The 27,271-nt window shown below is 45.7% G+C and overlaps 1 protein-coding gene across 4 annotated transcripts; it reads right to left on the minus strand.

Annotated features, from left to right (window-relative positions):
• Positions 1 to 1,853: 1,853 nt before the first annotated feature.
• mcm3l (MCM3 minichromosome maintenance deficient 3, like) lies at positions 1,854 to 27,271 on the minus strand. 4 transcript variants are annotated; one of them, XM_079506018.1, is made up of 17 exons: positions 27,076 to 27,271; positions 26,610 to 26,722; positions 25,266 to 25,474; positions 24,733 to 24,863; positions 17,172 to 17,410; positions 15,035 to 15,143; positions 14,446 to 14,599; positions 13,987 to 14,118; positions 13,313 to 13,521; positions 12,097 to 12,271; positions 10,200 to 10,326; positions 9,073 to 9,223; positions 8,666 to 8,806; positions 8,061 to 8,191; positions 6,337 to 6,413; positions 4,618 to 4,693; positions 1,854 to 2,610 (listed from the first exon to the last, which is right to left on the minus strand). In XM_079506018.1, the coding sequence occupies exons 1-17, from the start codon at positions 27,151 to 27,153 to the stop codon at positions 2,403 to 2,405; spliced, it is 2,460 nt and encodes an 819-aa protein (XP_079362144.1). In that variant the 5' UTR covers positions 27,154 to 27,271; the 3' UTR covers positions 1,854 to 2,402. The 4 variants fall into 4 exon arrangements, with proteins under 4 accessions (XP_079362144.1, XP_079362147.1, XP_079362146.1 ...); XM_079506021.1 differs by lacking the exons at positions 24,733 to 24,863; positions 25,266 to 25,474; positions 26,610 to 26,722; positions 27,076 to 27,271 and adding an exon at positions 19,118 to 19,136; XM_079506020.1 differs by lacking the exons at positions 24,733 to 24,863; positions 25,266 to 25,474; positions 26,610 to 26,722; positions 27,076 to 27,271 and adding an exon at positions 19,080 to 19,098.

Genomic DNA, 27,271 nt, shown 5'->3' on the forward strand with positions numbered 1-27,271 from the left:
ACTAATCTCCCATCACTAGTTTCAATAAATCAACCCAGTGAATTGTATTGGGTTCAAACTGACACTGGAGCAGCACGGACATTTAGAGCCTTTTATTAGGTGCTAATACAGAACGACTAACGTTCGACCTATGTGGTCTTCATCAGAGTCATGACTCTCCTCCTCCTGCAACTTATGTCCTTGTCCCTGTGAAGCACCAGACCAGCCGTTCCAGGCTTTGAGACGCATTGGTAGACTCCCTTTGTTCTTTTGACACAAAATTAGGTTTTATTCATTGTGATCTTTTTGAAAAATAGAAATATAGGCCTCCTTAATATATATTAAACTGTGGTCTGAAGCAGGTAGGCCTAGACAGGGGAAGTTAGTTTTCTTGAGTGTAAAAATCAAACTGGCTACTTGTTTAAGAAATAATCACACCCGTGTGAACTGAGTGGTGCAAGGTCTTATATAGCCTGATCAGCTGTGGTCTGACGTAATGTCAGTGACCATAGCAACCATGCTCGTTTTTTTTGGTACGAACACGGGTACACAGCCAGTTGTTGGAGTGGTTTGCACCACTCAAAAGGAGAACACCATGAGGGCTGATTCGCTTGCAAGGAAGCTGCAACAAACTTTGATATCTTCTGGAAAGAGGTCAGGGTCACGAATAACCCTAAAACTCTTGGCTAAATATGCCAAATATGTTGGTTTGTAAATTAAAAATTTCAGATGTGTTCTATTGATGTTAAGTGTTCAGAGCCTATGTCACACCTTAGACACGGCTCATCTCTGGCATTCGTACAGGGTGAGGAGTAAGCAGAGGCTCAAAGTGGCTTATAATGATGCTATGAGGTTGTTGCTCCACATTCCCAGATGCCATAGTGCCAGTCAAATATTTGTGATCGCTGGTTTACCTACCTGGGATGCACTGTTAAGACATTTGATGTATAATTTGCTTGATGTGTCCGAGAACAGCATAGAGGCTCTGACCAGCCCCATGAAAAGCAGTTAGCGATACACATACAGGCTTAGAGAGCATTGGCGTATTAGTAATATACTTTTGTTATTAACTTAACTGCCTGAATCTTGTTGAGTTGGCACTAGACAGCCACCTCATGGCATGTACTGGTGTGTACACAAGTTATTGTGATCAGACTATATTTTATAGATGTATATACACTGCTGTCTTTTTCTTACACTTGTATATTATGTGCCGTTTTCTTTTATATGGACCCACGGGTATGAAATTATATGTGTATGCCTGGTACCCACTACAGTTGAAACAAATACAAGCCCGGGTCACCATGAGGATTTACGGTAATCCAAAGACTTGACTTCAATTAACGATAAAAAGGATTGAGGTTTAAAACATATATCATGGTGAATTATGTGCTACATTCCTTTTCCAAATTACATTCAAAATGAACACTGCTATACACAGAATTAATTTATCAGTGTAAAAAAAATGGACTCATATGGGTCCAGACGAACCATTTTAATGGCTCAAGCTGATGCAGTGTTTTTATATCAGACTGAACTTTAGCATTGTGAATCATTTATTTGAATTTATTTAAATGGATGAATTTGAATTTTGTTGGTCCTAATGATTCATTACCACATGGCTATAATGTGATCTTTTCCAATAGTAATCAATTTCTGCCTTTGAACCCTGTGGAAAAATATGTTTTAATACATTCCCATTTCCTTACAGGAAAATCCTGATTGGCCGGCCAGTCAATATACACCACAGACCAGCCAAAGGAACATTTGGAGCACTCCAAAGATAAACATACAGTATAGTACAAAATAACCTGTATATACACAGACCTCCAACCTCAATTAGTATGATGAAAATAAAAGCATTCAACACAACATGCATTCTCAGTTCATTTATTATTTTGTTCACAAAGGCTGCACATCAAGCGTGGCCTGTTAATGGATGTTAGCGTTGGATTAGATTCAGACGAAAACAACAACAATGCTTTCAACCTTCTCAAAAAGTGATCCTGTAAAAAGCGTGATTTATACTTCTTGGCTGTGGTTCCCAAACATCTCAGCCTGTGACCCAAAAGAGAAACAAATTAGTGAAAATAGCAGGTCTAAAAGCTCACAACTTGTGAGCTTTTAGATCAGCAATTGATACTCCTACTCCTACTTAAAGTTTTGTTCTCTAATTTATGGAATTTTTGATTTCATCATTAAATTAGTGAAACAATATAATTAAATTAGTTTTCAATTAATGCAAATGTTTTGAAATTATAATCAAAAAACAAAATGGGCCCGGACCCAGTGTTTTGGAAACAGTGCTTGGCTGTAAAACCGGTGTCTCGCCACGTAGATCGGCTGTTTGGTACAACAAGACACCGTCAAGCAAATGAGTATAGCCTAAATCAAGAACTGTGCCAACGGTGGCGAGTGTGGTCTCAGATGAGGAAGACCACTCCCTCGGACAGCATGACCTGGTTGTCGTCCTGCATGTGGCCCAGCAGTGCCTCGATCTCGGCCTCCTGGAAGTGCTGGTCCGAGTCCTTCTCGCCCGCGTTGATCAGGGTCACCAGCTCCGTCACGGACACCGACTGGGAGCGCTTGGTCTTGAAGGCCTTCAGCAAGGCAGGCTTAAACACCTTCAGCCTGGGGCAGGGGGGAGACAATATACAGTATGCGTCTGCATTATACCAGTGGTTCTTCTCAACCATCATCTGCAGGGTCCACCCATCTGACCATAGATTGGTGCTCATGATAAAATGGTTGTCTCATAGGAGGGCTGTAGACACTTCAGAAACTCGCCTGCCAGTGACATCGTTAGGCATCTATTCTTTTAATATTCACATTTTTATTAAGATGAGAACAATAGAGCTCCGAAGTCTGACGTCACTTTCAGTAGAGGTCGTCAATCTCCAGGTTCATGTATTTGTTTATTTGCATTGAGATCCCCAAACGGCGATTTTAGGTCGCTTCATATAAGAACTGTGTTTGAAAAATAAACCGACCACCTCGGCGTTTCTGTCAGGGGAGTGGCTGTGCGTCGTTAATGATGTCCATTCATATTTGATACAGCCAGTTTCTAGAGAAAATGGAATTAATGTGACCGCAAAAGCCTTGAAACTACATATGAATGCAATGTCGCTGAGCATAGACGTTGACGCCCAGCTGTCAACATATTGCGTTCCTGAGATTCCTCGTTGACGTAAGCTCAGCTGGTGGTGACTCGACTCGTACTAACCACGATACATTATATATCAATAAAATAAAAATAAAAATAAACGTAATTAACGTTCAGTTTCTGTTGTGCGACGGGCTGCGGGCAGAAGCAGTCTACCCGGAAATGTAGTCTCTGGGTTGTTTGGCTCGTTTCTAACGCTTATTTTGTTACTCTTTGGGTATATTTGTACATTTCCACCTTCAGTCGATGCTTCATATCCATATGAGTGAAAAGGCCGGGGTGATCGGTTTATTTTTCAAACACAGTTCTTATATGAGGCGATCTAAAATCCCCCTATGGAGAGTACAATGCTTATAAAAACATACAGGAACCTTTGCGCTCACTGCCCTCTACTGGTAGTAGAGGGCAGTGACGTCAGGACTTCGGTGCTCTATAGCTTCCATTATAACATGCCAGCTTTCAGGAATAGAAAACCTTGCAGTTTCTATTAGCTTGGATTCCCCATTGATGATGTCACTGGTAGGCGGGTTTCTGAACTGCGTAGTCTCCACGAGGTTAGTCTCTCAAGACAGACTGTTGATTGGAGGAACAGGGGTCGCTGTTTTCCCGTTATTTGCCGATGGGTTTCTCAGATTGCCACAGGGTATATTATGAGCATTAGTGAGGAGTCGAGGACAAATTATACAAAGATAGGTTGAAAATGGGTGAAATCATCCTGTGGATAATTGACAGTGTTTTGTCAATTATTTGGGAGCCCACTTGCAATATCCTCACAGCCCACATGTTGAGAGAAAGTGCATTATACAAGAACCCACAGTCAAACCAAATAACTTCTGGGGGACTGTAGGGTATTGTAGCTTGACTGTAAAGGCCAACGCGTAAAGGCCAACGTAGACCCTTTGATAATCCATTTCATGTCACTTTAAGTGAAGAGAAACGCTTGTTCATTTTGAGCTATTTTTAAAACTAGATTAGAATGCCTCCCGAACCTCCATTTCATGCATTTTTATGGGATCATTTCATAGCCCGCTCCACAGCAAATTACCAGAGAAAGGCTTCACAAAAGGCATTGTTCCTTCCATGTTAAACACTTAAGCAATATTACACGAGAGGGTGTGGTTTAACGTGATTATTGCCACGACAGTGATGCGGTCAGGAACGAGACGTAGTCGAGTTCCGCAAGCATCACTGAATTTAGCGGAATTCTGACGTAATTTCTCCGTTCATTGTCAATGGCAAATATTGAGAGGGGCGGGGACAAGATTTAGCGACATTTGACCTGAATTCCCCTTTCATTGTCAATGGCAAATCTTGAGACGTGTGGGGACAAAAGCTGTTTATAGAAGGGGCTAGCGCCCCTTAAAAATAGTGGGTGATCTAAAGGTTAGAGGTCAAAAGTCACAACAGTTCAGCATGAGGAGACGCATGTGTGTATCAAATAAAACTAATTTATATTTCAAAACTGTGTTCCATACCTGTCCTGGCTGATGGTGTCCGTCTCCTTCCTCTTTCCAGTCTGAGAGACGGGTTTGGGTCTTAGACTGCGCTGGGCTACCAAGACACAAAAGGAATGATTAATGAATGAGTTCAATTATTTCGTGATAACAGGAAAGAGCACATCACTTCCATACCATACAGATTGAATAAGTTATATTGTATTAACATACTACCATTCAGATTGTATACGTTCTATTGTATTAACACCAGTAAGACGCCTGAGGATCGCTTCTGGCCCTCAGGTGTCTCACGCCCTCAGACTCGCCCAGCAGTCTGCTGGGTGAGAGCTGGCGCTTTGGATTGGGGGTTCAGATCAACAAATATCCACCTGGGTGACAGCAGACTGCTGGTGCTTTGGCATGGGGGGGTAAGATCTTAATTTTCTGGCTGCCAGGCGTGGCTGCACTAATAACTTTGGGGCAGGCCTGTCTGGAGTTTGAATGGACAGGTATCAGTCAATTGTTATGGCTGCAGATATACGCGTTTAAACTTCACTAATTCAAACTTTGTCTGGCGCCTGGAGCTCCTCTTCTCCTCCGTGTAGGCCTACACTGTTTGAGAGATCCCCCCTTCCCTGTGTGTCACCTCCTCTACTAGTAAACTTGGGTAGCGACATCAATCATCAATCAGTCACTGACGCCTGTCAATCACCCCTGTACCAGACCCGTTACCTTTCATACATGAATAGGAAAGAATAATAATATTATTTTCCCCCCTCTTTTTCAAAATAAATAACATACACAGAAAAATAAAGCAGAATGACATTAATAATGTGCTTTTGTCACAAACAATAACATACTCTACCACAGGGGTTCTCAACATGGGGGTTGCGACCCCTTGGGTGGTCCCAGAATTTTGTGGGGTCGCCAGATTATAAAAAAAAGAATGGAAATCGAGTTTACATAGTACACAGTGCATGCATAAATGATTATCCTTAATGATTATATCTGGTTACTTTCAGTATATTTGTATGATGCATTTTCTCTATTAAGGTTATTGTAACGGTCAATTTGTATTGGGGGTGGGGACTGGGAGGGGGGCAGGGGTCGCCAAAGCATTTCCGGGGGTCCCCAGCCAAAAACATTGAGAACCTCTGCTCTAGCATACAGATTGTATACGTTGTGTAATAACATAACGTATGTTGTATGAGCCCATTTAGACCCGAGGCCGATTCTAAAATCGCCTCCTAAAACCTAAGGTTTTCTGAAAACCTTCAAATTTGTATAAACAAAAATCACACCAGTGTGAACCGAGTGGTGTAAGGTCTTATATAGACTGATCAGCTGTGGTCTGACGTAATGTCTGACGTAATGAAATTACACCCGTGTGAACTGGGTGACCGTAGCAACCATGCTCATTTTTTGGTGCGAACAGACACGTAAACTAACAAAGCCAGTTGTAGGAGTGGTTTACACCACTCAAAAAAACAAAACAAATGTTGATATGAGACAGAGGTGTGTGTGACACAAAGGGCGGGGCTGGCATTAAAGGTAAAACAACGTATAGGTTACACCAGGTCTAAATGGGTTAACATAATCTACCATACATATTGTATAAATTATATTGTATCTACATACGCTACCATACAGATTGTATTAATTAAACAAACAGAACACAGTGCTGCTTTGAGTGGTTTAAAAAATGAACAGCATAATGTAACAGCAAAAGCGTATGGTTTCCCATCTAGGTAAACCTACCATTGGCGTCGTCTTCAGTGAAGGCGTAGGGGTCGTCTTCCATGTCCTTCGCAGCGTCGTCATCTTTTGTCCGTTTCCTAGACTCAGCCAAGTCAGAGAGGCGTTATGTATCCCACCAATGTTCTAGGAAATCCCTGCCGTGTTTGGTCAGTAGTCGCTGTGATTGACAGTTGTCATTTTTGCAACTATGCCTAAACCTAACCCCAGTAACACTATACCTAAACCTAACCCTAACCCCAGTAACGCTATACCTAAACCTAACCCCAGTAACACTATACCTAAACCTAACCCCAGTAACACTATACCTAAACCTAACCCTAACCCCAGTAACACTATACCTAAACCTAACCCTAACCCCAGTAACGCTATACCTAAACCTAACCCCAGTAACACTATACCTAAACCTAAACCTAACCCCAGTAACACTATACCTAAACCTAACCCTAACCCCAGTAACACTATACCTAAACCTAACCCCAGTAACACTATACCTAAACCTAACCCTAACCCCAGTAACACTATACCTAAACCTAACCCTAACCCCAGTAACACTATACCTAAACCTAAACCTAACCCCAGTAACACTATACCTAAACCCAACCTTAATCCTAACCTCAGTAAAACTATGCCTGCCCAGGAGCCAGACAGATGGTAAGGCCTATCCTAGAATGTTGGTGGGATTCATAATCACGAGTCAGAGTACAGATATACGATACAATTATTATTTTCCTTCCCGATACTCATAACTACTGTGTACCAAGTCCATATTGTACCGAGTCGATACAGTGTACCGAGTCGATACAGTGTACCAAGTCCATACAATGTACCGAGTCCATACAGTGTACCGAGTCACTCGGTATGGACTCGGTCCGAGTCCATACAGTGTACCGAGTCCATACAGTGTACCGACCATCTCCCAAACCAGGTAACTCCACACGTTTAGCCATCTTTTTTTCCCCATAAATCAGTGCTATTAAACACCATTTACATCTGTGTTGGTTAAAAAAAAATCAACCAATGAAAAGTATTTAAAAGCGCTTCGACAAAAACCTCCTTGAAAAAAAAAACCTACTTGAGCTGGATGTTTTCTCATTTTCTGGAAACTACGTGACCATACTAGCATGTGACATGTCAAACTAGGGGGTTTTCATGATGCTGAATCCATTCCAAGCATTATTTTTGCAAAAAAGAAAACATGGCCATCGCCGTCTTGACAAATGTGATGAGGTCAGCATATTTGGGCAAGCGGCTATGGCCGTGTTTAGCCCAAGGAGTGTTTTTTTTTGCAAAAACACTCCTTGAAAACCCCCTAGTTTGACATGGGTTTTAAAGCATGATGAAATCTTGATGTTTTTGCCTTATACAGGATGTTAATGAGTATGGTCACATGTTATGCTAATAACTCAAATTGCTCAACGTGCAACTTTTAGCAACCAAGCTTAATCTCATCTTCTAAGCCTATAGATGACATTTGAATCATAAAAGTTTATACTAACCAACATTTCTGGGTCTAACATGGGACTTATGGAGGCTTCCAGTAGGAAACCATGCAAGGCACAAACCTGCACATCGGGAGCAATTTGGGGTTCAGAGTCTTGCTCAAGGACACTTCAACACCAACTCTGGGGGAGCCCGGGTTCGAACTGGAAACCTTGCAGTTGCCATCCGGTCACTCTACCCCTGAGCCACTGCACCGCCTGCATCGATAGCTCGGGCCCACCTACCTCATACTCCTCTGGCTCCCAGTGTCCTGACTCTGACTCATCTGGCTCTGACTCATCTGACTCTGGCTCTGACTGACATCCATGTCCTCGCCGTCATCTACAACTTTACGTTTCTTCGTCTTTTCAAGGATCTGAAAACAAAGCGACACACACACACACTAAACAACAAAACGAGCAACAGCTGGTGTCTGTATCCATACGAAGACAAATCTTCCCCAATTCCCGACCATCATTACATATCAATGACATGCCTTTCACCAAAGAGAGGGACAAGCAGATCCCAGATCAAAATGTATTCACGTAAAGAAAATGTGTAAAATATTCAAAATATTTTAGATTTACTTCCTTGCCACACTGGCAGTGTGCACAAACATGATTTGCCAGAATTCAGTGCAGACAGACACACAGATGTAGCCGCAGACACGCAGATGAACACTCTTCTAGACGGCTTGTCCCTTGAAGCATCTGATATAACAAGGATGCTGATGTTGTGAGCTTATAGATCGGTTATTCTGAGCACGTGACTCCACGATGGAGAATACATTTGGCCCCAACGCACAAAAATACTGGAGATTTCTGCCTGATGCAGCGGTTTGCATGCTCACCTTTTTGAAGTAGGCGTACTGCATGAGTTCCAGGGCAGCGTCGGTGTCCTCCAGTTCAATGATCTTACTCATGCGCACTTTGGCAACAGCCGTGGATAATCGAATCATTGTCTCCAACGCTCGAGCAGTCACTGGCATAGTCTGAGGACAGAGAAACCAAGACAAGTGTATTTTATTATTATTATTAGTGATTTTATTGATGAGTCTGGAATCATAATAACAAAAAGTGGATTTTTTTGAGTGGAAGCTCACAGCACTTAGGCCAAACGTTAAAGAAAAAGGAAAAAAGTTGACTTCAGATAGTGAAAATAGCAGATCTATGACATGCCCAAAATATTGATTGACCAATTGATTTGATGAAATTATAAATGATCTTTGATAATGGATTAAATGGATGAATAGCAGACCCGTGCTGAATCACAGTTGATCTGCTCGTGGCTGCGTAGCTTGGCGTACTCCTCTGCGATGTGGTCCGATGCTTCCTGACTCAGCACGGGCCGAACCAGCTTGGCCACGTGGATGTACTTCCTGATGAACTCCATGGTCACCATCTTCTCTCTGGTCACCAAAAACAGCATGGCATCAAAACGAAACCAGTGTTGATTTTGACCGCCAATGTTGTCATAGTCTTTTGAATAAAATTCTCTTTTTAGATTTAGTCATTTGTGTTGCCAGAAATGTTTTAGCGTTACGATATTTTGTCGACTAAAACTAGACGAAGATAATTTGATTGACAGCTTAACACCCGAGCGCAAGCAAACATAAAGTGACTTGTCTTTTAGTTCTACTGGATCTCTTCTCCACTAGTCACTCTGTAATAATTGTAGTCTAGTTTTGATTTGTTCATTTTAGTCATCATAGCTTATTTTTTATTTAGTTAGTGAAAAAAAAGGTAAATCGAACATTTTACGCCGAAATCAACACTGCAGGGAACCCGTTTTACATGGGTACATTACCATTTGCGGTGCCTGCGTGTTGCATGGGTACATTGGGGGCGGTAGTGGCCGGTAAAGCAGCAGGATGGGAAGCGGATGGGAACCGCAAGGTTCCCCCAGAGTTAGTGTCGAAAGTGTCCTTGAGCAAGACTCTGAACCCCTAATTGCTCCCAATGAGCAGGTTAATGTCTTGCATGGTTTCCTCCACCATCGGTGTATGAATGTGTGTGTGAAATGTGTGTGTGAATGGGTGAAATATAATGCACAATCTATGTAAAGCGCTTTGGATAAAAGTACTATATAAATGCACCATTTACCATTAACATGTGCGGTGCCTGCGTGTTGCATGGCTACATTAACATGTGCGGTGCCTGCGTGTTGCATGGCTACATTAACATGTGCAGTGCCTGCGTGTTGCATGGCTACATTAACATGTGCGGTGCCTGCGTGTTGCATGGCTACATTAACATGTGCGGTGCCTGCGTGTTGCATGGCTACATTAACATGTGCGGTGCCTGCGTGTTGCATGGCTACATTAACATGTGCGGTGCCTGCGTGTTGCATGGCTACATTAACATGTGCGGTGCGTGGTGGAGCACCTTTTCTTGCGGTGGCCGTGGAGAATGCTATCCTTCTTCTCGTAGATCTGCAGCTCTTGCTCCGAGGCCTCCGTGATGTTAGGGTCCTCGGTGGCAAATATGTCCACGTTACTGCCCAGGGGCATCGCTAAACACAACAAATAATATGTCCATGTTACTGCCCACTGGGGCATCGCTAAACACAACAAATAATATGTCCATGTTACTGCCCACTGGGGCATCGCTAAACACAACAAATAATATGTCCACGTTACTGCCCAGGGGCATCGCTAAACACAACAAATAATATGTGACTAAATTTGACTGAGGGGCTGCCATTGGATTTTTTTTAATTTTCGTTTTTTCATGTCATATGAAACATATTGGTTGTTCAGTTTGACCCACCAGTTTTGGAGATATGGCTTATAGAGTAATGTCTTGCAGAAAACAGCGAGTTGAGAAAACAGAGGCCACAGAAGTGAACCTTTCAAGCCTAACATTATATTACACCTAGCTACATGTTTAAGCATTTATTTCATATTTACATGTCGATTTCAGCTCTGATATTTATTTCAGACATGCTCTAGTATGCTAAACAGAACAGATATGTCCACGTTACTGCCCACTGGGGCACCGCTAAACAGAACAGATATGTCCACGTTACTGCCCACTGGGGCACCGCTAAACAGAACAGATATGTCCACGTTACTGCCCACTGGGGCACCGCTAAACAGAACAGATATGTCCATGTTACTGCCCACTGGGGCACCGCTAAACACAACAGATATGTCCACGTTACTGCCCACTGGGGCATCGCTAAACACAACAGATATGTCCACGTTACTGCCCACTGGGGCACCGCTAAACAGAACAGATATGTCCACGTTACTGCCCACTGGGGCACCGCTAAACAGAACAGATATGTCCACGTTACTGCCCACTGGGGCACCGCTAAACACAACAGATATGTCCACGTTACTGCCCACTGGGGCACCGCTAAACAGAACAGATATGTCCACGTTACTGCCCACTGGGGCATCGCTAAACAGTACAGATATGTCCATGTTACTGCCCCTGGGGCACCGCTAAACAGAACAGATATGTCCATGTTACTGCCCACTGGGGCACCGCTAAACAGAACAGATATGTCCACGTTACTGCCCACTGGGGCATCGCTAAACAGAACAGATATGTCCACGTTACTGCCCACTGGGGCATCGCTAAACAGTACAGATATGTCCACGTTACTGCCCACTGGGGCATCAATATAAAACAGCATGGAAGATGGCAGTTAAACCACATTCTAGCGTCCCAGTTCTGGGGCAAACTCTGGGTGAAAATGGCAGATAGACAAGCTCACTTCAAGGAAAAGACTCAAGGACAGAGTTCAGGAATATACTGGGTGCAGATTCAGATAATACGCAGAAAGGAAAATAAAATCTGCACTCCCTGTAATAGTCTTAAGAGTCTTGTTTAATAATGATAAAGGATCCGCAGGAGCAGTGAAAACAAACAGACGCGTTTTGGCGCGCAGCCCTTTGTCAGTGTTGGAATTTACAAACGGAAATTACATGTTTATATAGAATTTCTGATTAATTAAACTATACAGCTGTGTCTCATTATTAAATGACATTCATAATAATAAAAAGCATAGAAATTGGCAGCCTTTGCAGGGCAATTTACCTATAATGTGGTAATGTAGACATGAAATGTTGAGGATGTATGAAGTTATGAACTAGTTTGGTTGTGAGCTTGTAGATCTTCGCAAACAAAAGGTCTAAGAACCTAACAGTGGTGGAAAAAGTACTTGCATGTTTTACTTGCGTAAAAGTATCAAAGGTATCAGAAAGCTGTGGGACCACTGGACCAGTCACCTGACCCATGTGTTCTGTGCGTTATGTGGGACCAGCACTCTCACCCGTTCCCTCCTGCTCTCCGGGCGTGCGGTAGCGGTGCATGCGCAGCACGTGCTCAGATATCTGCTTGTCGCTCTCCGCGTCCGTACTGTCCAGGACGATGAACAGCAGGTCGAAGCGAGACAGCAGGGAGTCCTGCAGACCAATGTTCTCCATGGGAGTCTTGTACTGGTCGTACTGGAATAAAGCAAAATTAAATCTCAAAACTGAAAATGTAATTATGTTTTAGGCCGACCAGCTGAAGAAATCACAGATTTGAGGCATTAAGGTTGCATTTATGACATTCATGCGACCATTCATGTTTCTGGAAGATACTTCTAAACGTGTATTCTGCTAGTTTTATCACTTGAAATGCTCCATCATAAAATAACTAATGACCGAAAATAGCCAATCTACAAGCTCACAACATGTCTTGTGAGGTTGTAGATTTGCCATTTTTGGTCCGCAGCATGCTCTCACAGAAGACACGCTGCATTGATTGATTTTGCAGAATTACAGTACATTTCAAGCACCAACTCAATACAAAGACTGTTAACTGTGAGTGGACGACCCAATTAAGCATTACACTTGTTTACAAGAGGGTCCACCGTGTTCAATTCATCAAAGGCTTCTAAGGAATCCAAACGACTGAAATCAGTCATGGCGGGAATCCATGGGGACGGGAAGAGACATTGTACTGGTCATACTGCGATGGAAAGAGACATACTTCTTACACTGGCAACACTACTACTGAGTAAAGTACAAATGTCCACCGTTTATTATGAACTACCCCTAGCAGCCCTGCTGATCAACTTGGACCTAAGTACAAATATGGGACAACATAAAACAGCAGGGCTAGCCCGCTAGCCACAGCTAGCCTTGCTGTAATGGATATCAATTAGGGAGATCTTGCAAATGAAAAACAAACGGACACACCTAATAAATATACCCTTTGCTACTGGTGCCATGTCATTAATTCCCCTGTGGAGGTCAATAAAGGGCTATCAATTCTACCCTACACAGCCAAAGTAACCTGTGATCGATTTACAACAAACATCAATCAACACTTTTAGATTAAACACTTTTATCAGATATATTTGCATAGAATAATGTATGTAACAGATAACAAATGATACAATCGCACAGGGTTTTATTTGTCACTCGCACGTCAAGCTTGCAGGGGCGTGACCATTTGGCACAAATCCGGGCAGAAATCAGTACTCGCCTCTCTCCACTCACCCTGCCATACACAGGATTAGCGGCGGCCAGCACGCTGCAGCGGGCGTTGAGGCGTGCCTGGATGCCCGCCTTGCAGATGGTGACGCGGCCCTGCTCCATCACCTCGTGGATGGCCGTGCGGTCCATGTCCGACATCTTGTCGAACTCGTCTATGCACACCACGCCCCGGTCCGCCAGCACCATGGCGCCGGCCTCCAGGCGCCGCTCGCCTGAGAGGGGAACAACACACACAGTTTGGCCAAAGGTACGACTGCTGCAGTATACTGTATTGCAGTGGTTCTCAAACCATTTAACTCAAGAAAGTAAGACGTTTGCCCGGGACCCAAACTAGTGAAAATGGCAGACTCTTGTATCGGCAATGAATTCACTACTTCTTAAACAATCGTTTTCCAATTCATAGAAGTTTAGATTTTTCGTTGATTTCTTCATGAAATTCCTGAACATAACTTTGCCTTTTTTTAATGCTTTGAAATAATAAATATTTTTTTTGTAGGAAACAATACATAAAGGGAGTCATAAAAATGTGTCCGTGACCCACAAATGGGTCCCGAGTCCCGACAGTTTTTGGAAACGTATAGCACTTCATCAACCGCCCCAAAACAACCAGTGAAGAACCGCCCTTTACCGGTCCATGTCCACCTAAAACAACCACTGAAGAACCACAGTGTTTATACCCGTCTCTGTGTCCGTGGTGACGGCGGCGGTGAGACCCACACCGGTCGAGCCTCGTCCAGTGGTCGGTATGGCCCGGGGAGCCGTGAAGAGCACGTAGCGCAGCAGCTGGGACTTGGCCGTGGACGGATCGCCTGAACCACCGCAAGGAAGGGACAACACTTTATTTTAAGCAAATATAATTTAGTTTTAGTCACTGTCTTTTGAATAAAATTCAGTTTGGTTTCTGTGACATAGTCATCTGAAACCTGACCCAGGGAACCAGTGGACTAGATCAGCAGTTGACAGATTTACATAAGTAAAACTCTGTTGCAAGTAAAAAGGTGACCACCGAAAACTACAACACGACATCACGCAGCGGTGGTAAGCACTGCACCACTCACCCCAACATCTTTTTTTAACCACCGTTTCGGTGGTCATCTTATCACCTAAAACTGGAGCATGAATAGGCCTTCACTGACCTATCAGAAGGATGTTGATGTCTCCTCGGATGCGCGAGCCGTTCTCCAGGGTGGTCTCATTGCCGCCCAGCAGAAGACACAGGATGGCCTTCTTGATGTACTCGTGGCCGTGGATGCTGGGCGCCAGGGAGCGGCTGAGGTTCTCAAAAACGTCCTCCAGGACAAAACCAGACAGACAGATGGAGTTAGTAGACTGACTGACTTTCTTTTGCAGCAGGTTTACTGCACAAATCCTCTGGACATTGTTGGAAACGCTTTAAAATTTGGTTTACAGCATTTTGAAAGGTTTCAGGGAATTGCCTGACAATTGTATTGGCCAGACGAAATGTCAGTGACCGAAACGGTTTGAAAGAGCTCGTTTTCAATAACGCAACGTCCTGCTGCTCCTTGCATTTATGTGACATTTAGAAACAGGTGGTACGCAGGGCCATTGATTGAGTGATTTGATCAACGAACGAGCGCTTCCAAACATTACGCTCCATGCTGCTCATTGTTTTGCCACTCAGTCTAGAAACTCTAGATGAGGGGGCGTATCCCGGGGGAAAGGTGATGCATGTGCATACTCTTATCATAAGCATAAGTTACCTACTTTGTTATGGACTTTACAGTATTTTTTTATCTTGTTGATGTCGTCAGCGGAAAACGTTGGCACAACTTCCTTGCTCATTAGTTTGACGTTATTGGTCAGCAGAATGGTCCTATAAAACAACAAATGATGTTATTGGTCAGCAGAATGGTCCCATAAAACAACAAATGATGTCATTGGTCAGCAGAATGGTCCCATAAAACAACAAATGATGTCATTGGTCAGCAGAATGGTCCTATAAAACAACAAATTATGTTATTGGTCAGCAGAATGGTCCCATAAAACAACAAATGATGTTATTGGTCAGCAGAATGGTCCTATAAAACAACAAATGATGTTATTGGTCAGCAGAATGGTCCCATAAAACAACAAAATGTTATTGGTCAGCAGAATGGTCCCATAAAACAACAAATGATGTTATTGGTCAGCAGAATGGTCCTATAAAACATCAAATGATGTTATTGGTTAGCAGAATGGTCCTATAAAACAAATTATGTTATTGGTCAGCAGAATGGTCCTATAAAACAACAAATTATGTTATTGGTCAGCAGAATGGTCCTATAAAACAACAAATGATGTTATTGGTCAGCAGAATGGTCCCATCAAACAACAAACACACAAACGACAAACTGAAGGTAGGACTATTCTCTTGTAAACCGAACATTTGAAAATGACCAGTGGTGGGAAATACTTATTTGTTTGAGGGGCGCTAGCCCCTCCTGTATTCAGCTATTAGTGTAGACTTTCGTCTTACACAAACATTAAATTCCCATTGACAATGAATGGGGACGTTACATCATAGTCTGAGCAAATCGGCCTATTTTTGTCCAACACATAAATTCCCATTGACAATGAAGGGAGATTTTTTTTACTTGAGTAAAAGTGTCAATACTATATACAATATAGACACATTGTGTGATCTACAAGCTCACAATTTCACTTATCCTGTGTATCCTTTATTATGGGTTCTCTCCAACCCCCCAGAGTGGCTTGGAAACTTTGAAGCCGCCCCACTCTACTGGCCAAAGCTGAAATTACAGGCGGGCAAAATGCATGCACAAGCACAAGAGCGCACAGCTGGGGTTTAACACAGAGTACTCGTTCATGAATCGATTCAGGCGAGTTCATGGGGAACCGCAATTTCTGCAATGTTTTTAAAAAATGTTTGAAAATTTCCAATAGCTATCAGCTATTTTGTACATTTTTTGGAAATAAAAATAAAAATTGTATATTTAAGTTATTTATCTGCATACTGTATATGTGCAATTTTCGATTACGAAGCCTATAAAAGGCAAACAGAAATACAAATTGTAACGCCCTAACGTTCAATGCAAGAAACACAATTAAATCGTTAATCGCAATTATTTGTGCGACAATAATCGTAATTAAATTTGTAATCGTGACAGGCCTGTCTACTCAAGTGAAATTAAGGTACCGTTAGTGAAGCCGCCCTCCTTGGCAGGCAGACAGCGGTACATATGGGTTCTGACCTTAAGGTACCGTTGGTGAAGCCACCGTGCTTGGCGGGCAGACAGCGGTACATATGGGTTCTGACCTGAAGGTACCGTTGGTGAAGCCACCGTGCTTGGCGGGCAGACAGCGGTACATATGGGTTCTGACCTGAAGGTACCGTTGGTGAAGCCGCCGTGCTTGGCGGGCAGACAGCGGTACATATGGGTTCTGACCTGAAGGTACCGTTGGTGAAGCCGCCGTGCTTGGCGGGCAGACAGAGGTACATATGGGTTCTGACCTGAAGGTACCGTTGGTGAAGCCGCCCTGCTTGGCGGGCAGACAGCGGTACATATGGGTTCTGACCTGAAGGTACCGTTGGTGAAGCCGCCCTGCTTGGCGGGCAGACAGCGGTACATATGGGTTCTGACCTGAAGGTACCGTTGGTGAAGCCGCCCTGCTTGGTGGGCAGACAGCGGTACATATGGGTTCTGACCTGAAGGTACCGTTGGTGAAGCCGCCCTGCTTGGCGGGCAGACAGCGGTACATATGGGTTCTGACCTGAAGGTACCGTTGGTGAAGCCGCCCTGCTTGGCGGGCAGACAGCGGTACATATGGGTTCTGACCTGAAGGTACCGTTGGTGAAGCCGCCCTGCTTGGCGGGCAGACAGAGGTACATATGGGTTCTGACCTGAAGGTACCGTTGGTGAAGCCGCCCTGCTTGGCAGGCAGACAGCGGTACACACCCACCAGCTGGACGCGGTCGCCGGGCTTCACCTTGTCCACCAGGTCGTCGTTGACGATGATGTCCACGGAGCGAGGCAGCTGGCCGGCGGGGGCCTTCTCAGGCATCTCCTGCACCGTCATCGTCTGGTGGTCCTTGTACGTGCACAGGCCGAACTCAGTCTCCAGCGGGTTGTTCTCCTCGTCCTGAAAACAGAGACGCACCACGGCACAGTCCGGTGCGGTACAATTTTAACACTCTCGTAAAGACCCTCCCACCCACACTCAAACACACAAACACCCTCTCCCAGAATATCGTCTCTGCCGGGTAGAAACCTCCTCATGTCCAAAACCTTTCAGGATTCAAATTCTGCTTAAAAGGAGAATTCCATGCTAGAAGGCTTTCTTACCTTTCTTTGTAGTTGTTACGTCCCCACCTAAGGGGTCCAGGTGTTTTTTTGTGCAAAAACTCCTTATTGGCTATTTCCCCTACCATAAGCCCTCAATGAATTGCATTGAATGGGAATTGAATGGGGCTATGGGGTGTTGTGCTAATTCGCTTATTTCCATCGAAATAAGTAGTAAAGTGTGCCGCTTGGGATATTATTTACATTATGAAGAGAGGATATATACAAAAAAAAGCGAATTAGCACAACACCCCATAGCCCCATTCAATTCCCATTCAATTCAATGCAATTCATTTAGGGCTTATGGTAGGGGAAATAGCCAATAAGGAGCTTTTGCACCAAATAACACCTGGACCTCTTTGGTGGGGACATAACTACAAATAAAAAAGGTAAGAAAGCCTTCTAGCATGGAATCCTCCTTTAAGTAGTTCTGCCTGACAACAACAATATTATGGATGCTGGGGATAAATGAACACTAATACTGCGTTCACACTAGCAGATGAAAAAGCGTATTTGTAGCTTGGTAGCTGAAATTTTAGTAGCTTTAGTAGCTTTTGCAGCAGCTACAAACGTTGGATGCATCTTCATCTCGCTGGCTTCCATTGAAAATGTCCCGATCACGTTTTTTTGCTCCCGATCCCGATCATTTGAGTTCGAGTATCTGCCGATACCGATTTTTATATCGAATACTTATGCCATATCACAATAGTACAATATCCCAAATCAGACAATATCCAGTCTAATATCATGATGTGAATATATTATATAATATTCATACTAGGGATGTCCCAATCATGTTTTTTTTTGCTCCGGATCCGATTCCAATCATTTGAAAATAATAAATAATGTGTTGGATCGGGACAACCCTAATTGAAAATGAATCTGCCCGTGTGAACCACTGTGCAGACAGTCCAGCAACTATACCCTAGTACAGGGGTGGGCAACTTTGACGATGGAGAGGGCCACTATATTTCCACACTCACTCCCTAGGGCCATATATTACTGTCGTCGCAAAAATAGCCGATCTACGAGCTTGTAGATCGGCTATTTTTGCTATATTCGAATTGAAATGTTGAATTATTTTTTACTATTTTTGAATTGGAATCCTGAAAATTAACATTTTTATGTAATTTCAAATGCCTTTTAATTATACTTGTGTTGAGCAATGAGCTACTAATTTAGACTGAAGTAATTAAAGCGGGTCATGTTTGCATGTTGTGGAATTGTAAACAGCTGAAACCAATATTATATCAGTATTCTGACATTAACCTGAGGGCCGCATTAAGTGAAGGTGGGGGCCGCATGTGGCCCCCGGGCCACATGTGGCCCCCGGGCCGCCAGTTGCCCAGCCCTGCCCTAGTAGGATATATGGCACTGGAGGGGAAGGCGTTACCCTAGTAGGATATATGGCACTGGAGGGGAAGGCGTTACCCTAGTAGGATATATGGCACTGGAGGGGAAGGCGTTACCCTAGTGGGATATATGGCACTGGAGGGGAAGGCGTTACCCTAGTGGGATATATGGCGCTGGAGGGGAAGGCGTTACCCTAGTGGGATATATGGCGCTGGAGGGGAAGGCGTTACCCTAGTAGGATATATGGCACTGGAGGGGAAGGCGTTACCCTAGTAGGATATATGGCACTGGAGGGGAAGGCGTTACCCTAGTAGGATATATGGCACTGGAGGGGAAGGCGTTACCCTAGTGGGATATATGGCACTGGAGGGGAAGGCGTTACCCTAGTGGGATATATGGCGCTGGAGGGGAAGGCGTTACCCTAGTGGGATATATGGCGCTGGAGGGGAAGGCGTTAGCCTAGTAGGATATATGGCGCTGGAGGGGAAGGCGTTACCCTAGTGGGATATATGGCGCTGGAGGGGAAGGCGTTACCCTAGTGGGATATATGGCGCTGGAGGGGAAGGCGTTACCCTAGTGGGATATATGGCGCTGGAGGGGAAGGCGTTACCCTAGTAGGATATATGGCGCTGGAGGGGAAGGCGTTACCCTAGTAGGATATATGGCGCTGGAGGGGAAGGCGTTACCCTAGTAGGATATATGGCGCTGGAGGGGAAGGCGTTACCCTAGTAGGATATATGGCGATGGAGGGGAAGGCGTTACCCTAGTAGGATATATGGCACTGGAGGGGAAGGCGTTACCCTAGTAGGATATATGGCACTGGAGGGGAAGGCATTACCCTAGTGGGATATATGGCGCTGGAGGGAAGGCGTTACCCTAGTGGGATATATGGCACTGGAGGGGAAGGCGTTACCCTAGTGGGATATATGGCACTGGAGGGGAAGGCGTTACCCTAGTAGGCTATATGGTGCTGGAGGGGAAGGCGTTACCATAGTAGGATATATGGTTCTGGAGGGGAAGGCGTTACCCTAGTAGGATATATGGCGCTGGAGGGGAAGGCGTTACCCTAGTAGGATATATGGCGCTGGAGGGGAAGGCGTTACCCTAGTGGGATATATGGCACTGGAGGGGAAGGCGTTACCCTAGTGGGATATATGGCGCTGGAGGGAAGGCGTTACCCTAGTAGGATATATGGCACTGGAGGGGAAGGCGTTACCCTAGTAGGATATATGGCACTGGAGGGGAAGGCGTTACCCTAGTGGGATATATGGCACTGGAGGGGAAGGCGTTACCCTAGTGGGATATATGGCGCTGGAGGGAAGGCGTTACCCTAGTGGGATATATGGCGCTGGAGGGGAAGGCGTTACCCTAGTAGGATATATGGCACTGGAGGGGAAGGCGTTACCCTAGTAGGATATATGGCACTGGAGGGGAAGGCGTTACCCTAGTAGGATATATGGCACTGGAGGGGAAGGCGTTACCCTAGTGGGATATATGGCACTGGAGGGGAAGGCGTTACCCTAGTGGGATATATGGCGCTGGAGGGGAAGGCGTTACCCTAGTGGGATATATGGCGCTGGAGGGGAAGGCGTTAGCCTAGTAGGATATATGGCGCTGGAGGGGAAGGCGTTACCCTAGTGGGATATATGGCGCTGGAGGGGAAGGCGTTACCCTAGTGGGATATATGGCGCTGGAGGGGAAGGCGTTACCCTAGTAGGCTATATGGCGCTGGAGGGGAAGGCGTTACCCTAGTAGGATATATGGCGCTGGAGGGGAAGGCGTTACCCTAGTAGGATATATGGCGCTGGAGGGGAAGGCGTTACCCTAGTAGGATATATGGCACTGGAGGGGAAGGCGTTACCCTAGTAGGATATATGGCGATGGAGGGGAAGGCGTTACCCTAGTAGGATATATGGCACTGGAGGGGAAGGCGTTACCCTAGTAGGATATATGGCACTGGAGGGGAAGGCATTACCCTAGTGGGATATATGGCGCTGGAGGGAAGGCGTTACCCTAGTGGGATATATGGCACTGGAGGGGAAGGCGTTACCCTAGTGGGATATATGGCACTGGAGGGGAAGGCGTTACCCTAGTAGGCTATATGGTGCTGGAGGGGAAGGCGTTACCATAGTAGGATATATGGTTCTGGAGGGGAAGGCGTTACCCTAGTAGGATATATGGCGCTGGAGGGGAAGGCGTTACCCTAGTAGGATATATGGCGCTGGAGGGGAAGGCGTTACCCTAGTGGGATATATGGCACTGGAGGGGAAGGCGTTACCCTAGTGGGATATATGGCGCTGGAGGGAAGGCGTTACCCTAGTAGGATATATGGCACTGGAGGGGAAGGCGTTACCCTAGTAGGATATATGGCACTGGAGGGGAAGGCGTTACCCTAGTGGGATATATGGCACTGGAGGGGAAGGCGTTACCCTAGTGGGATATATGGCGCTGGAGGGAAGGCGTTACCCTAGTGGGATATATGGCGCTGGAGGGGAAGGCGTTACCCTAGTAGGATATATGGCACTGGAGGGGAAGGCGTTACCCTAGTAGGATATATGGCACTGGAGGGGAAGGCGTTACCCTAGTAGGATATATGGCACTGGAGGGGAAGGCGTTACCCTAGTAGGATATATGGCACTGGAGGGGAAGGCGTTACCCTAGTGGGATATATGGCACTGGAGGGGAAGGCGTTACCCTAGTGGGATATATGGCGCTGGAGGGGAAGGCGTTACCCTAGTGGGATATATGGCGCTGGAGGGGAAGGCGTTACCCTAGTGGGATATATGGCGCTGGAGGGGAAGGCGTTACCCTAGTAGGATATATGGCACTGGAGGGGAAGGCGTTACCCTAGTAGGATATATGGCACTGGAGGGGAAGGCGTTACCCTAGTGGGATATATGGCACTGGAGGGGAAGGCGTTACCCTAGTGGGATATATGGCGCTGGAGGGGAAGGCGTTACCCTAGTGGGATATATGGCGCTGGAGGGGAAGGCGTTAGCCTAGTAGGATATATGGCGCTGGAGGGGAAGGCGTTACCCTAGTGGGATATATGGCGCTGGAGGGGAAGGCGTTACCCTAGTGGGATATATGGCGCTGGAGGGGAAGGCGTTACCCTAGTGGGATATATGGCGCTGGAGGGGAAGGCGTTACCCTAGTGGGATATATGGCGCTGGAGGGGAAGGCGTTACCCTAGTAGGATATATGGCGCTGGAGGGGAAGGCGTTACCCTAGTAGGATATATGGCGCTGGAGGGGAAGGCGTTACCCTAGTAGGATATATGGCGATGGAGGGGAAGGCGTTACCCTAGTAGGATATATGGCGATGGAGGGGAAGGCGTTACCCTAGTAGGATATATGGCACTGGAGGGGAAGGCATTACCCTAGTGGGATATATGGCGCTGGAGGGAAGGCGTTACCCTAGTGGGATATATGGCACTGGAGGGGAAGGCGTTACCCTAGTGGGATATATGGCACTGGAGGGGAAGGCGTTACCCTAGTAGGCTATATGGCGCTGGAGGGGAAGGCGTTACCATAGTAGGATATATGGTTCTGGAGGGGAAGGCGTTACCCTAGTAGGATATATGGCGCTGGAGGGGAAGGCGTTACCCTAGTAGGATATATGGCGCTGGAGGGGAAGGCGTTACCCTAGTAGGATATATGGCGCTGGAGGGGAAGGCGTTACCCTAGTGGGATATATGGCACTGGAGGGGAAGGCGTTACCCTAGTGGGATATATGGCGCTGGAGGGAAGGCGTTACCCTAGTGGGATATATGGCGCTGGAGGGGAAGGCGTTACCCTAGTAGGATATATGGCACTGGAGGGGAAGGCGTTACCCTAGTAGGATATATGGCACTGGAGGGGAAGGCGTTACCCTAGTAGGATATATGGCACTGGAGGGGAAGGCGTTACCCTAGTGGGATATATGGCACTGGAGGGGAAGGCGTTACCCTAGTGGGATATATGGCGCTGGAGGGGAAGGCGTTACCCTAGTGGGATATATGGCGCTGGAGGGGAAGGCGTTAGCCTAGTAGGATATATGGCGCTGGAGGGGAAGGCGTTACCCTAGTGGGATATATGGCGCTGGAGGGGAAGGCGTTACCCTAGTGGGATATATGGCGCTGGAGGGGAAGGCGTTACCCTAGTAGGCTATATGGCGCTGGAGGGGAAGGCGTTACCCTAGTAGGATATATGGCGCTGGAGGGGAAGGCGTTACCCTAGTAGGATATATGGCGCTGGAGGGGAAGGCGTTACCCTAGTAGGATATATGGCACTGGAGGGGAAGGCGTTACCCTAGTAGGATATATGGCGATGGAGGGGAAGGCGTTACCCTAGTAGGATATATGGCACTGGAGGGGAAGGCGTTACCCTAGTAGGATATATGGCACTGGAGGGGAAGGCATTACCCTAGTGGGATATATGGCACTGGAGGGGAAGGCGTTACCCTAGTAGGATATATGGTTCTGGAGGGGAAGGCGTTACCCTAGTAGGCTATATGGCGCTGGAGGGGAAGGCGTTACCATAGTAGGATATATGGTTCTGGAAGGGAAGGCGTTACCCTAGTAGGATATATGGCGCTGGAGGGGAAGGCGTTACCCTAGTAGGATATATGGCACTGGAGGGGAAGGCGTTACCCTAGTAGGATATATGGTTCTGGAGGGGAAGGCGTTACCCTAGTAGGATATATGGCACTGGAGGGGAAGGCGTTACCCTAGTAGGATATATGGTTCTGGAGGGGAAGGCGTTACCCTAGTAGGATATATGGCGCTGGAGGGGAAGGCGTTACCCTAGTAGGATATATGGTTCTGGAGGGGAAGGCGTTACCCTAGTAGGCTATATGGCGCTGGAGGGGAAGGCGTTACCCTAGTAGGATATATGGTTCTGGAGGGGAAGGCGTTACCCTAGTAGGATATATGGCGCTGGAGGGGAAGGCGTTACCCTAGTAGGATATATGGCACTGGAGGGGAAGGCGTTACCCTAGTAGGATATATGGCGCTGGAGGGGAAGGCGTTACCCTAGTAGGATATATGGCACTGGAGGGGAAGGCGTTACCCTAGTAGGATATATGGCACTGGAGGGGAAGGCGTTACCCTAGTGGGATATATGGCGCTGGAGGGAAGGCGTTACCCTAGTGGGATATATGGCACTGGAGGGGAAGGCGTTACCCTAGTAGGATATATGGCACTGGAGGGGAAGGCGTTACCCTAGTGGGATATATGGCGCTGGAGGGGAAGGCGTTACTCTAGTGGGATATATGGCACTGGAGGTGAAGGCGTTACCCTAGTAGGATATATGGCACTGGAGGGGAAGGCGTTACCCTAGTAGGATATATGGCACTGGAGGGGAAGGCGTTACCCTAGTAGGATATATGGCACTGGAGGGGAAGGCGTTACCCTAGTAGGATATATGACACTGGAGGGGAAGGCGTTACCCTAGTAGGATATATGGTTCTGGAGGGGAAGGCGTTACCCTAGTAGGATATATGGCGCTGGAGGGGAAGGCGTTACCCTAGTAGGATATATGGTTCTGGAGGGGAAGGCGTTACCCTAGTAGGATATATGGCACTGGAGGGGAAGGCGTTACCCTAGAAGGATATATGGTTCTGGAGGGGAAGGCGTTACCCTAGTAGGATATATGGCACTGGAGGGGAAGGCGTTACCCTAGTAGGATATATGGTTCTGGAGGGGAAGGCGTTACCCTAGTAGGATATATGGCGCTGGAGGGGAAGGAGTTACCCTAGTAGGATATATGGCACTGGAGGGGAAGGCGTTACCCTAGTAGGATATATGGCACTGGAGGGGAAGGCGTCCAGTGAAGTGAGGTCAGTGTATTTCCTCTCCAGGCTCTTCTTGGTGGCGGGACAGTAGTGGACACTCCTCGTGATTTTTGGTCTCACCAATGAGCCTTGAAAAGAGAACAGACATGTAACGACCAGTGGTGGAGTAACTGAAGGACAATTAAGTAAGAGAGCACACGCAATGATAAACAAAACGAGGTGCAGAGAGAAGCAGAAGGCGCTGGAAATGTACTTCATTTAACCACTTAGTCCTTATGTATACACTTCATCGTGTGATGAATAGTGAAAATATCCCATCTACAAGCCTGCAATGAGTTGTGAGCTTGTAGATCTTATAGGAAAAGAAAGAAAGGAAAAAAAGGTAATCAGGTAGTCTCCCTGGCTGGCACAAAAGCATAAAGGAATCAAACGAATCTCCTGTATCCGGAATTTTGTCCTAATAGTTAGCCGCAGTTAAAAGTGGATAAGAGAAAAACAGCATGATCCAAGACAAGAAAAGTACTTTGTACATTTGGTGACGATGCCTTCCAAACAGACCAGGTTCCCGAGGCAGCGGGCGGCCAGGGTTCGAGGGCTCACGTGTCTGGTGCCGAAACTTCCCTCGAAGCCCACGTGGAACTCCTCAAACTGCTTGGCGAAGGTGGCGTCTATGGAGGACACCAGGTCCTTCAAGGCCCTCTGGAACGCGATGAGTTCACAGAACGCATCGCTCAGCAAACTGATGAATCAACAGAACGGAGATGGTGAGAATATTTTCACTCGGATAAAACTATTTTTTATTTTGTAGGATTCAAGAATGTTATGTTTTCTCTGAAATTTTATATTTCAATGACCATTGTCAAAATACACTTGTAGGCCTATTACATCAGCATCTGAAATTTGTGTTGCCATCTTCAGTCACAATTTTGACATATCTAACTACTTTCAAAAGCATTTCAAAGAAAGCCAAAGGCCTATTCAAGTATTCACATTCCAGTTTTAGCCGATAAGGTGACCACCAAAACGGTGGTTAGTAAAAACGGAGAGATGTGTTTGGGTGAGCGATGAGTTGCTTATCACATATGGTGTACATGTACGGTGGTCACTTAGCTAAAACTGGAGTATGAATAGGTCTTATAATAGGTCTTCATTAGTAGGCTACTATAGTACATTCTACTACATACCATAATAACTGCATTTAGCTTGCTCATACAAAAAGGTCAGTAACATAATTGGTCACCTGGGGGCGCCAAATGCTAATGCATACGACAGATTCCCAAGTCTGGCCTTTGGGGGTAGTTTTATAATGCTGGTTGTTCATTGCATATCACCAGGTTTTTTCAAAACGTATTGTACTGCATCTGAAAACATGAGATTCTAGCCGATCACAAAGGGATTTACACATTGCTTGCTTCCATTTAAAAATACACATATTTTGATACCAAAATACTACATAGGCTACAACTTTTTTGTATAGACAATTGCTTATTAGTTATTCTGCATGGTAGCTTAATTGCCTTGTTGCAAATGGAGATAATTAAAAGTAAAATCCAGTAGCCCAATGTTATGTTACAACAGGGTTATTATCAAAAGGGGGATTCAAAACGTGTAGAATTTACGTGCCCCATCTAATTTAGACAGCTAAAATGACAAGGACTCAGCTGAATGTCATTAGCATTCACTTACTGGAAGTAGCCTACCTCTCATACAGACTGCTCATTATATTGACTTTCCCCCCAATTTGAGAGTTTAATAATTAAAAGACAAACATGCGTCATGGGGCCCTGTTAAAAGGGCTGCCTGTGGCATCCTGCAGCAATTCTGTTCAAATGCTTTTAATGGTCAAAGAAATAGATTAGAATGATGTCACTCACGCCTTTGCTCGCTTCTCATTTCTTCTCCTCAGGTCGTTGATGTTGACAATGAGACGACATCTGTTCTCAGTCACCATGTTCCTCACTTTCTCATGATAGATGCCTTGTTCTTGCTGTGGTTTGGGGGGGGGGGGGGGATAAAGTAATTTGTAATTAGCAGGCTGTTGCAGTCTAGTCTTAGATAGCATGCCGTTTGGACAGATGCTAGGTTCAGTTGTTTACCTCGCTCTATGTTTTTGTATTGCTATGACAGCATGTTTATACAGATACAGATAGTAGCCTATCATCAGTTTTTAAAATGCATTGTTTGACAGATAGGCCTACACTGTTCTGTGCTTTTTACCTATAGTTTTCTTCTCTAGAATTCACGTTTACTCTGCTAAATTCCAACCTTATTGTAGACATTCTACTCTTCAATAGTAAATTGACGTTTAATGAATAAACGGTGACATGTTTTGCCTCATACATCATCATCCAGAAAGTCCAAGTATTCCCTCTGTGCCTCCCTGAGCTCCAGGTCCTCGAAGCCTCCTGCAGCGTCCATGTTGTCACTGACACAGGTGCACTGATGGTGGACTCACTCAATGTTCTGTCACTGACACAGGTGCACTGATGGTGGACTCACTCAATGTTCTGTCACGCACACAGGTGCACTTATAATG

Source organism: Electrona antarctica (assembly GCF_951216825.1).
Source record: "Electrona antarctica genome assembly, chromosome: 7".
In the NCBI taxonomy this organism is placed as follows: domain Eukaryota; kingdom Metazoa; phylum Chordata; class Actinopteri; order Myctophiformes; family Myctophidae; genus Electrona; species Electrona antarctica.

Bases quoted from the DNA above. Each gene is read 5' to 3' on its own strand.
- mcm3l (XM_079506018.1), bottom strand. From the start codon at position 27,153: ATGGACGCTGCAGGAGGCTTCGAGGACCTGGAGCTCAGGGAGGCACAG. The intron at 17,411-24,732 runs GTAACGCCTTCC...CTCTGTTTTCAG, and splicing joins GTGCCATATATCCTACTAGG to GACGAGGAGAACAACCCGCT. The intron at 8,807-9,072 runs GTCTGCTATTCA...CTCTGTCCTCAG, and splicing joins TCAACTGTGATTCAGCACGG to ACTATGCCAGTGACTGCTCG.